Raw genomic sequence first — 12,851 nt, 5'->3', positions numbered from 1 at the left:
CCAGAGAAGGTACTTTCAAATTTAACCATAGCATTTTGCGTTCAGTTCAAAATAATCTGGAAACAAAAAAGTTGGAATCAGCAAAAATGTTTATGAAGCTGTTGATTTTCTTTTTTTTGGAGAAGCTCAACCGGTTCACTGATGTCCTTCATGATGGATACTTGCCACCCAGATCGTGTCTGACCCATATGTGACTCCATTCCCACAGCAAATTGGGCTGATAATTAATTGCCCTTTGAGGTGACCTGGTAAAGCATTCAGTTCAGGGGAACTGGGGATGGCAATAAATGCTAGCCTTGCCAGGAATGTTCACATTCCAAGAATAAACAAATAATACAGATATTCTGGTTGCATCTGTAGGTGTTAATTCTTTATTCTAATTTTCACAGTTTACAGGCAATTTTATTTAGACTTTTTACTATTGGCAACCATCCACATTTTATTTCGCTCAAAAGACAAACAGATGGTGGTATGGTACACATTAATAATTTACTATCCTATGTCTACACTATGATTGGGAGGATTCCACTACTCTCTCAGGTAGCATTACATCTAATACTTCTCCCTTTCACCATGTGTTCATCCAAAATTCTGTTGACTCTATCCCAACTTGCATTACCCATGTTTGTGGACCTTGGCTTCTACTTCAACACCAGTTCAATTTTAAAATGCTGATCTTGGCATTCAAAACCCCTTCTGGTTGCACTCCTCCGATTATACACCTTCTTGTGCATCTACTTCTTTCTCTCCAAAGTTGGTATAATATCTTTAGCTGTCCAGGCCCTTAGGTGCTGCAATTCTTTTCCTAATCCATCTCAAGACACTTTCCATTTTATTTATTCCACAAGCAGCAAAATATACAATTAACAACTTAATAGGATTCCTGCTGTTTACAACTGTACTACATGCTCTGTTCTATGGCTTCAAACATTGTTTGCATGCAACGTGCAAGGAAAAGATTAGCTAGATTGCCCTGAAGTCTCCTACTGTAATACAGTTATTGATTTTCCTTCCTGTCTGTTGTTGTGATATGAACCATTAGCCTCTGCCTGTTGGAATAAATGAAGACTTGCATTTATATGGCATCATTTCTGACCTGCCAGCCAAAGTGCTCTCCAATCCAATTCAGTATTTTTGAAGTGTATTCACTTTGGTGACACGGGGAAACGCAGTAGCCAATTTGTAATGAGCAAACTTTCCACAAGCAATAGTGTAATGATGCCCACATAAGTACTTTTTGCGATGTTTTAAGGAATTAATATTGAGTAGGGTTAATAGAAAATGGGACAAAATGCACATGATCTTCCTTGAAGCATTGCCAGGAGTTCTTTTATGCCCATGAGAGGGCAAACAGTGCCTCAATTTAACATCTCATCCACAAAATGACACTTCTGATAGTGCAACATTGCTTGGGTACTAAACTGGAGCTGCAACTTTATTTTTGCTTCAGTCCTAGAGTGGAACTTGGATCCACAACCTTCCGACTCAAAAGCAAGAATATTCCCAACATGTGTGTATAACATGTCAGAGTTCAATAAGGAAATATGAGTCAATTCAACTTGACTATAAAGCACAAATGGACAGTTACAGGATGAAGTAATTAGACTGTTTTGGTGATTTTGATCAGAGATGAATGGAGGCCAACAGACTGGCAAAACTTTCCTGTTAATCCTTAAATGTTACCATTGAATTACCTATGCTCCATAAACAAGCAAAGGACTTCCATTTAACTTTTCAACAGAAAAGATCACCTCTGGAGATAAAGCACTCCCTCAGTACTACACTGAAATGTGCTTGAGTGGGGCTTGAACCTTCAAATTTCTAACTCAAGAGTTAAGAGTTTCCACAAACCCAAGCTGCTCACTGCAGCTGTCACATTACGTGCAACATGCCAGAACCAAACCTCTGTCATTATGGGCTGCACTTGCTTGCAGGGATCACTACACACTATTCAATAGTTACCTTCCCAATTTCTTTTTTGCTAAATTTGAATGCAGTGCACCCATGACAAATCTTGACAAGGTCAATAACTGAAACAGCACAGGGACTTAACCTAGCACCTTTATGTCTACACAACTTAGCTACATATTGCCTTTACCTGATGAGTCATTCAGAAAACCCTTTCATGCAAGTCTGGTTAATAATATAACAGTGTGCAAGAACAAAATGCCAAGCTCTCAATATTCAAAAGAAAACGGCAACCAAGAGTCACCACATAGCAATCAGTTACTGAGAGCTTTTATGACTTGTTACATGCTGTCTGGTTCCCAGACCCTTCAACAGCGTTCTGGTCACAAACTGCACATCATTGTATGCTCTGCAAGCAATGCACGTTGAACATGACGGTGATGGATTGCAAAATGAGAATCTTCTAGTTTCAGCCCACCTAATGTCAGTTCGCAGCCTCAATCAAAACAGTTGAAGTGATTCAAGCACAGTGATTACATGTGTCACTGAGCCATCTGTCCTCCATCCTCACTGCTAATGCAACTGATAAAATTATAGAAAATTACAATAAAGATGGTCATTCAGTCCATTGTGCCTATACCAGCTTGTCAGTGGAGTAAAAAATGAGGTCTGCAGATGCTGGAGATCACAGCTGCAAACGTGCCGCACGTTGTCAGTGGAGTACCCAAATAATCATAAATGCCTTCTCTATCCTCAACCTAGCAAAGGATTTCCTCTCCAAGAATTTTATCCAATTCTCATTTGAAGGTTATTATAGAAGCTGCTTCCACCACCATTTGAGGGAAATGGATTTCCAATTAAGACATGTCACTATATATTAAATGATCTCATTTATGCTATTAAAACATTTCTACCAATTTTTCCATAATTCAAATCCATCCTAAGGACAGCAGCCCCAGCATCTCCAAAATCTCCACATATCTGAAGTACATCACTTCAGTACCTTTGCAGTTAATCCCTACTGTACCCTGTGCAGATCCTCTACTTCTTCCTAAAATGTGATGCCCAGAATTAAACACGATACTCTGGCTCAGGACCACCCACTGTTTTATACAGGTTTAACATAATTTCCTTTCCTTATTATAACATTTCTTTGTAAATAAACCCTGCAGATCTACTTGCTTCTCCTTATTCATCTGACCCAAATATTTTCATAATTATGTGTGTAATTGCATTTGCCTCACGTCAGTCTATGTCCGTTTGAGATCTGGCGCTATTCGACTCAATGTTTACTAAACCTGTAAATTTTGAAAATGTGTTTTAATTTTGCTAATTTGTCTACTATGCAGTACTGTGTCAAACACATTTTGAAACTCCATATACACGCATCAACCATGCTACCCTGATCAGAGAACTTCAGCAGGGTACCTCATTCAAGCTATAAAAATGCAACTTACCTTTAACAAGTCATAGTGATTGCCTTTATTAGCCTAACTATTTCAAATCGTCAACTAAGTTTGTTCTTGTTCTTGCCGTGACAAACATTTCTGACTGATGCTGGGCTGTTGTTAAGTATACCCTGTCCCATTTTTGAGCATGAGTGTAGCTTTTGTAACAGGCTAGCACTCTATCACCACCTGGGAATCAAAGGTGAATTAGAAGGTTGTGGTCAGGGGTTACTTAACTTTTACCTTTATCTGCTTCAGCAACTCAGCATGTATCCTACCAAGACTCAGTAACGTCTCTACTTTGAAGACTGCCAACGTTTTAGAATTAAATTAAAGATGAACTAAAGATATCTATCTCATTATCAGTAACCCTTCCAACAACAATCTTATATATTGCATCAGTTTTCACTGGAGAAAGCTAAACAGCTGAGATATCATTTAATGCCTAAGCCATTCCCTCTGCCTCCACTAATGACCTTCTTTATGGTTTCTAATGGACCACATCCTTCTACTATTTGTGTGTATAAGTAGTAGGGGTGTGGAATGCACTGCCTGCAACAGGTGTAGACTCACCAATTGTAAAGGCATTAAAATGGTCATTGAATAGGCATATGGATGAGAATAGAATAGTGTAGGTTAGATGGGTTTCAGATTTTTGCACTGACCTGTGGAACCATTGAAGACTGAAGGGCCTGTACTGTGCTGTAATGTTCTATGTTGGGTTCCATATTGTGCCAGCTCTTAATCTCTTTATATTTGGTTTTCCCACCCACCATTGCACCTTTTTTTTTAAGATCTCCTCTGTAATTTCTATATTCATACTTTTTTTCTGTTGGATCATCATCCTAACAATTGACATATGTCTTGGTTTTGAGCCGTATTTCAATATTTGCTATTCACTTCTACCTTTGGGTGTCCCTCCCACATCCACCAATTCCCTCCAATAGAAAAGTGTATATTTTGTTTCCTCATTGAAGATACTACATTGTGGAATTACTGTTGTGACACCCAATTTTTGATACTAATCAGTCTGTGTCTGGTTCTTTTGCAATTCACTGCAAAAGGAAGAGGAGGGTTTAGTATTTTTATGTTTGATTGTACCTTGTCCTTTTTAATAATTATCTTAAACCTGAGATTATGATCATTGTTTCCAAAACGCTCTCCCCTTATCCCCTTTCATTCCTAAACTTAGTCTAAGATTTTTTTCTTGTGACATATGGAGACAAAACCTTCTCTTGTGAACATTTTAGGAATTCCTTCTACTGGTTGCCTATAGCAATATTGCTATCCAGTCTATATTAGGATAACTGAAGTTCTCAATTATAACTACTATATAGTTCTTGCATGTAATTTATGCAACTTGCTTATAAATGTTTCTCTTTCTCCATATACTATACACTCAGCAATGTATAGCTCTCTATTGTTGATTAGCTCAAACAATATTCTGTCTCTGGAGTCTCAACTACATTATCCCTTTGTAATAGCTTCATTGATGAATATTGCTTCCCAATGTCTTTTTACAGAAAGGAATATGCAAACTATAATCTTACTAAATGAAGTATAGAATTAAGGGACTGAATGATCTTCTCCTGATTCCATGACATTATAGTTATGTTATCATTAGAGGAGAAACTACAAAACACAATTACTTTAAAACTTTTGCAAGTTAAATTTCCTTCTATTCGTTAAGAAAATGTCTTACAACAACTGGTGTTAATTTAGTATAGATTGTCAGAGGCATTAACACACATTAAAACCAAGATCAAAGTATAAAGGTTTGTAATGAAAATCACATTTTTGCAACTAGTTTCAACCAGCCCTCTAAAAATTGGAGAGTACATTCGAAACCATTGTTTCAAATTGCGTGCTGCAAGTTTGTAGACAAAAAAGAACTGAAAGGAATATTGAATATCTTCAAGATAATTTATGCTGTAGTATGACACAAGTGTCTATCCGCATACATAATTATTGCATAAAATCAAATGTCGTGATCTGTCTGAGTGTCAAGGCAGATAAGTCCTGATTTAATTAGAAACAGATAAGCTGCTGTATAATTAGGAATAAATGTTAATTTGCCTTACAAGAGCATTCAATTTTCACAGAACCTTGAGAAAATCTTCACATCAACCACTAAACTAATTTCAATTCATAAAAAGATCAAATTTAGACTCTGATGAATCGCAGAAAACAGTCCAAAATGCATTCTTTATACTTTTTGTGTTGGTTTCAACTGTCCTCACAGAAAAATCTGAATCCTTGACAGACCAAATATTTTCCTTCAGGTACTTGATGAGTATGCATGGACTTCCACCATTAAGATCTTTGAGCAAATAAGTTCTTATTTTGAAATTCCCTGTGAATCGAATGTTTTATTGCAATTCAGGTGGGGAGGGGGGTGTCACAGCATAGCAGTAATCAGGGCGGGGGTGGTGGGAATCCTCCAGTACAATCTAGACAGCATGTGTTGCACCATCCTGGTGCACTGTGTTCTATGTAGAGGGAGCAGACAACGAGGCAACACAATAGATGCAGAGGAGCTGGGGTAACAGGGACAGTCATCCAACGAAGAGGATGACAACGCTGGACTAGAGGCGGCTAATCTTGTGGGTGACAGAGCTCAGCAGCATGAGGTATCACAAGGCAGACGGGATCTGTTTGAAAACTAGCTCCATTTGCTGCTAATTAGGTGCAAAAGACCATCATGAACTGTCAAGGACAAGCATTCAATTCATATTGTGGGTGAAAACTGCAGCCTTAATTAATTTCTTCGTGTTCCCCGTTTACTAGCCATCAACAAAATGTCATGTTTGAACTCAAACCTGTCCAACTGCTTGCTTATATGTTATGTTTCCAATGGACAATGACAAGTGGCATTGGTGAAAGAATAACAGGGATTCAGTGAGGATCTTCCAACATATGCAGCTAAGGAGGCAATAGGTGCGGGCTGCTGAATAAGTGATGGTTAAGTTAGAGAATAAGGTTGCTCATCAGAGGGAGAATCATCCAAATCAGTTAAGTGTTGTGAGCAATGTGGCTTTCTGGCTGCTGTACTATTATGCTACCACTGACAGTCAATGCCAGAGTGCCACCACTTATCCAGTGCACTGCAGTCTCTCAAAGAATGCATGGATGTAGGGGATGAAGGTTTGAATTGTAAGGAGAGGCTGGATAGGCTAGGATCCTTTTCACTTGAATGTGAGATGTTTAAAAAGAGATTTATAAAATCATGATGAGCACAGATAAGGTAAATAGCAAAAGTCTTTTCTACAGGATGGGGTAGTTCAAAACTAAGAGGCATTTTTCAAGGTGAAAGGAGCAAAATTAAAAGGGACCTGAAGGGCAATTTTTCACATACAGGGTGGTTCGTATGTGGAATGAACTGCCATAAGAAGCGGTAGATGCAGATATAGTTAGTTACAGCATTTAAGAGACATTTGGATGGGCACAAATAAGATAGGTTTAGAGGGATATGGGCCAAACTCAGGCAAATGGGATTAGTTTAGCTTGGGAAACTTAGTCAGCATGGATGAGTTGGACAGAAAGGTCTGTTGCTATGCTGTATGACTAATTGTGGAGAGGTGCATTTTGACTGGAGATCTGTAACTAGTGGTTTTCTGCATGGATCAGTGCTCCAATGTTTGTAATAATAATAAACAATTTCTACAAAAGTTTAGGTGGGTCTGATTTATAAGTTTTGATTTGATTTGATTGTAGACAACAAAACTTGGTGGAGTGTGGATAGTGAGAATAGTTATCAAAGGATATAGCAGAATAAACAGTCAAAACTGGGATGCAAGTCCATAGCTCCCTGAAAGCGGCATACAAGTGGAATAAATTGGTAAAGAAGATGTATGGCACAAGTATAAAATTTGGCAAGTCACATTGCAATTGTATATGATTTTTAGTTGAGTATTGTATGCAGTTCTAGTCACACATTCAAGGAAGGATGTGGAGGATTTGGAGGGGGTGCAAAAGAAGCTTACAAGATGTTGTAAGACTTGGAATGTAAAGGCAATAAGGAGAGGTTGGACAAACATGGATTGCCTTCGTCAATGGCTGATGGCCAACTTGATAGAAATATATTAAATTATGAAAAGCATGGATAAGGTGGAGTCTTTCTCCCAGGATTGAAATGTCAAATCTAGGGGCAAGATTTAAGGTGGTCTGGCAAAAGTTTAAGGAACTTGAGAGAAAAAAGTTTTTTTTTAAGCACAGTAGGTAATAGGTTCCTGGAATGCGCTGCCAGGGAAGATGGTAGAAGCAGATATAATAACAAAGTTCAGTAGGCATTTAGACAGATACATAAACAGATAGGGAATAGAGAGATACACATGCCATGTGCAGACAGATGGGATTAATTTAGTACAGCATCATGGTCAGCAAACAGATGGATGTTAAGGAAGTTTTATTCAGCAGTACTAAAATTGCATTTTTGGCTTAAATAGGTAGTCAAAGAGCTTAAGCATCTGTCATCAGTTCTCTTTAGGTTTTCTAACAGCAGCTTGGGTATACCAATGTTCTTAAGCGAGTCTTTGTGCTGGGAGAAGTAACTGAACTATTTTATTTATTAAACACAAGATAACATCCCTTAAAGGAAATTTAACATTCTCCTAATGCTATAAATAAGCACCAAGACATCACAACTAAACAAGAAAATCTCGAAGCACGTTATCTGTCCTTTAACAGCAATAACTATCAAAAAGTTTTGTGTTTATAATTATTGTATTCCTTTGTTCATTATGACATGATTTGCCATTATCTTAGAGATTTTTTAAAAAAAAGTCATGAGCAAGACTGGATGATCTGAACAGTGAATGTGCACAAAACTGTCGTCTGTTGATGTAGTACAGTAGAAAAATACTGCACACACAGCTTTGTCTGATAGTGTTAAGTCCTTGGCTGTGCAGAGTTTTATATTTAGAAAGCTTGTATTGTAGATTTATTACAATGGATGACCTAGAGAAAAGATTAGTCAGCATAAAGCTGTATCTTCTATCCTACGTTTAACTACAATGTGTTAAAGTATTGTCTCCAGTATGAGAAATAGGTAGAGTTCAGGCTGGAGACTCTAGTAAATACCTTGGATAGCAGGGGGCAGGGCTTATGGTGAATCATTTTTGTGTTGCAGTATGTTCCCAGCAGGAACCAAATCAATGGAAACTGTCACCACAGACATGAATGAGCTGTAAGGACACGTATTGTCATACACAAAATGTACAGTACAATAATGAAGATTCTTTTTAGTAGAAGTTGAAACAATTTCAGATGAGTTGAAATGTGGGATAAGAAAAGATACAGAGTCAATAATTAAAGGACATTGGAAAACCACAACATAAAGTAGAGAATGTGGCATTTAGTTCAGTATATCTCAAACATCCAGCTAATTACTCACTCAGTGAATTTGGAAGTCAATGATGATTTCCAGTTCAGTGCTGTAGTTTAGCAAATAAGTGCTTTATAGGTGCAATATGATCAGACACAAAAATGTTTCAAAAATGTTTAACTTTAAAGACAGGATTTCCAGAAAGAATTAAGATCTAAATAATTTATACAATTCTAGTTGAAAAGAAATTGTACAGCAAAGACATAGATCAGCAAATCTAACTCAGTGCCTTCCTCCATTAGCCACATAGTCAAATGGCCTTCTAATGTATATGTAGATTCCTTGAATTTTTCTGCTTGTTATGCTTATTTCCACACTTTAGATAACACCACAAAGTAATGTCTAAAGTGTACCTTATAAGAGACAGGTAACTCAAGGGCTGCCTGAAATATCAGCTTCCAAAATGGTCCATTTTATTTAAAGAGAAAGTGAAATACTACTAATTCTCCAGGGCTTCAAACACAAGTTTTCTGGTCATTTTCAGAATGATGATTTGACAGGATAAGTTCCTTCATGCTTTTCTTCTAATCATTCATGAAGTATGGGCAAAGGCAGCATTTCTTGCCCAGTATCGAGTTGTCCTGGGAAAGTGGTGCTGAGCTACCATCTTGAATCATCACATGTTGCCATAATCTCTTTAGAGACAACAACTAGCTTTTAAAAAATATGCACCTCCAGTTAATAACTGAAAGAATAATAGGACAAGATTTCACCTTGTCAAACTTTTACTTTAATGACTAACAAAAGCATTACAGACTAAGGCTATTCTCTTTTTGTGGGCAACTTATACAAGTGATGCTCGTATTATATACTTACCCACTCTGTGGAATTCAAGTCCTTGTAACAAACGATACAATGGGTTTGCATTTTCCCATTTCATACAGTATTAAGTTTGAATGACCATCAAGGTGTTCCCTACATTTTTGGTGAGTTTCTTAAATCTACTACCAGTAGTAAATCCTGTCCCGATAATTCACCTCCTGAGACCATACCAAAACAAATCTTTCAGAATCCTTCAGGGGCAGCATAATGCATATTTTCCATCACAGACATTCTTCCTGCCACATCCACATAACTATAACTATAGCTCAAAAGCCCAGGGCTTCTTCTCTCTCCTGATCACACAAAACTGATGTTGTCTGTGATATACATTGATTTGAAGAGAAACCTTGTCACCTGATCACAAAAACTGCTTCGTCTTCCATGGCAAGGAACACATTAACCCCACAGTCAGATAGAAATTATGATTCTAGGCCACAACCCTCTTTTATCTTAGAAATAAAAGAACAGCTTATAGCATAACTGCTTATATAACACAATACTTTCAACACCTTTCTGGGGCAGCAAACACAGACCTTTACATGGTTTTCAACCGTAAGTACTTCAACCATTGTTCCAATAAAGAATGAGCCTAGCTTTCATATTTAACCACCCCAAGACTCTTATCAAGCCAACTTCAGAATAGGTCATGTTTCCTTCTGTTTTACCTTAAAGAAATGTAACAGTCTTAGAAACCCAACAACTGTAAGAGTCTGGTGTAGGTACACCCACAGTGTTTTTAGTGAGGATGCTCCAGGATAATAATGCAGCAAAGGTAAAGAAACAGTGATATAGTTCCACGTCAGCTTGGCACGTAACTTTGAGGGTAACTTGCAGGAGGTGGTGTTGCATGTGCCTGTGATCTTAGTTCTTCAAGGTAAATAGATTGAGGGTTTGAAAGGTATTACTATATAAACTTTGAATTGCTCCAGGGCATCTTGTACTCCCCCAGGAAAGTGAAGAACATTCCATCACATCCCAACTTGTAGATGGTGGACTGGCTGTAGAGAGTCAGGTGAGTCACTCCAGAACTCCTAGCCTCCGATCCACTCTTGTAGCCATAATGTGTGTGTCGCTAGTCCAGTTAAGGTTCTGGTGACCCTCAGATGTTGATGGTTAAAGAGTCAGTGAGGGTAATGTCAATGGGAACAATTGGATCCAGTGTTGTTGCAGATGGTCATTGCTTGACATGTAAGTGACAGGAATGTTACTTGCCACTCATCAGGCTGAACCTACAAGCTGCCAATGATAGTTGGTGCCTGGGGCCAGTAGTTTGTTTACAACTGACCCTGCTTTATTCTGCAAAAGATGGATGTTTCAAATGTTCACAGTCAACTTCTGTAAACTCAAATTGAGTCTGCGAAAAAATACTAATAAAAAGAAACGACTCGAATAAAAGCAAATAAATAATAAGGCAGATTAATAAGCTAAATCGAAAGCAGCAAAAAAGCATATTACAAATTTATCAGATTGGCACCAAAATACAGTATTGACAAGAAATAAATTATTAGTGTGTCTACGGACTGGAAAATATTCCAGTTGCAAATCACGATTTTAGAAGACTTGAAATCACAAATTTTCATTCATAAACCCATGCCTACAGCCAACCGGGAACTGTCACTGGATTGCATCACGTAATTGCATGACTCACACTGGTTCATTCATTCTCCCTCCGGGTACATTATCTACCGCGAAATCCCACGTAGGGTTACAGGCCTGCTTTTACAATTCAGTTTAAGGTTCTCGCTTTCTATCCCCTTTCCCTGTTTAGGACTTAGACTAAGTTATAGAAGGGTTATTGCAGACTGAACAAACTGCTTAAACTGTGCTAAAACAGGAAAATGTACAATTGGCGTTAAACATGTACCTAATTAAGGGCCATATTATTTTAACTGAAAACATTTTATGCGGGAATTCCACTGGAATCGATCAAAGTGCAAATAAATGTCACCATCCGGAAACTGTTCTTTTTTATATCCTCAACCATGTGACTGGATCCAATTGATCTCATCGCAGGTTATTATAGCGTCAATAGTTACATCATAAATAACATTTAGAATTAGAAAAGGATATTTTGAAAACAGAAATCTCGGTGGAGGGGAGGGTTGGCTTTTTATTGTGTGATGGTGACTGGGGTGTGGGGGGAACTGAGATTTTAATATTGGAACGATACTTCTGGATGCCCGAGGGATAGTTCGAGAATACACCAGGACTCCTGCTCACCCACTTCCCAGCCCAGGCTCTTGTGTGTGTGCGCGTCTAATGTTCAAACGGCACTCCCCTCCCATACCTTACAACCCAGCCTCACCCAAACTGAAACCTGCCAGGTGAAAAGAGATGGTGACATTACTCGTTCAGAACTGAAACCCTTTCGCCTGACTCACTAGCGAAAGAGGGAGAAACGAAAAACAAACCCTGATGGTAATAAGACGAGAATGTCGAGGGGGTTTGGAACTTGTCAGACGCTGCTGGTGCAGAAATGAAATACCTCCAGCAGCAGCAGCACACGCTGGAAACCAGCAGTAACAGAGGAATCGGCATTTTTAAAGAGCCCAACACAGATTTAATGCTGTAAAGACTTAAAAATAAAAGAGTTGTGCCATGTCTGTGGAAAAAGCACACACACACACACACACACTCAGACAGACAGAGCAACACTAGATGAAGCCTTGTTTCTGCTGCCTGGACATGGAACTGATACTGTCCCAGTGACTGTCAGTCTGAAAGCTGACCCGGAGTAAATGCAGTTGACAATGAATACAGCCTCAGGACAGTCAGCACATGCCGTACATCACAATAATCATGAAGTACATGCCGGTCCAGCGGGGAAAGTGAGTGTGAGCAGCAGGAGCCGCTGACTGAGGCGAGCTCCCCTCCCTCGGTTACCTCTCTCTTCACGTTCCACAGCAGCTTCTGCTTCGCGTCTTCCTCCGAGCAGCCTAGCCCCGACATGTTCCTCTTGTTGTTGTTGGCGGCGGAGACGGACAGAGACACAGGAGGCGGCTCAGGCTGAGCGCTGGGGGAGGGGAGGGAACACACGGGCACACGCCGCTCGCACCCGCGGCTCGTTGACGTCAACGGACAGGAGGCGCGCGTTCACCTGGGCGAGGGACACCAGCCCCAAAATCATTACCCCCCATCACCCCACCCCCCCCACACCAACCCCCCATCACCCCACCCCCCCACAACATCCCCCAACACCACCCCCATCACCCCACACCCCATCCCCCACACACCACCCCCATCACACCACCCCCATCACCCCACCCCCCACCCCCCCCACACCACCCCCC

The 12,851-nt window shown here is 39.4% G+C and overlaps 1 protein-coding gene across 1 annotated transcript in view; it reads right to left on the bottom strand.

Annotated features, from left to right (window-relative positions):
* The window catches only part of sgsm2 (small G protein signaling modulator 2), a 205,217-nt gene extending 192,666 nt beyond the window's left edge, over positions 1–12,551 (bottom strand). The window contains exon 1 of the mRNA XM_060847946.1: positions 12,445–12,551. Coding sequence (XP_060703929.1) covers positions 12,445–12,510 — 66 coding nt within the window. The 5' untranslated portion in view covers positions 12,511–12,551. The remainder of the gene's footprint in view (positions 1–12,444) is intronic.
* Between the last annotated feature and the right edge of the window lie 300 nt (positions 12,552–12,851).

The sequence above is a fragment of the Hemiscyllium ocellatum genome, chromosome 31, assembly GCF_020745735.1.
Source record: "Hemiscyllium ocellatum isolate sHemOce1 chromosome 31, sHemOce1.pat.X.cur, whole genome shotgun sequence".
NCBI classification, from domain to species: domain Eukaryota; kingdom Metazoa; phylum Chordata; class Chondrichthyes; order Orectolobiformes; family Hemiscylliidae; genus Hemiscyllium; species Hemiscyllium ocellatum.
Note: the sequence above shows the minus strand (reverse complement) of the source record. Positions and strands in the feature narration are given on the sequence as shown.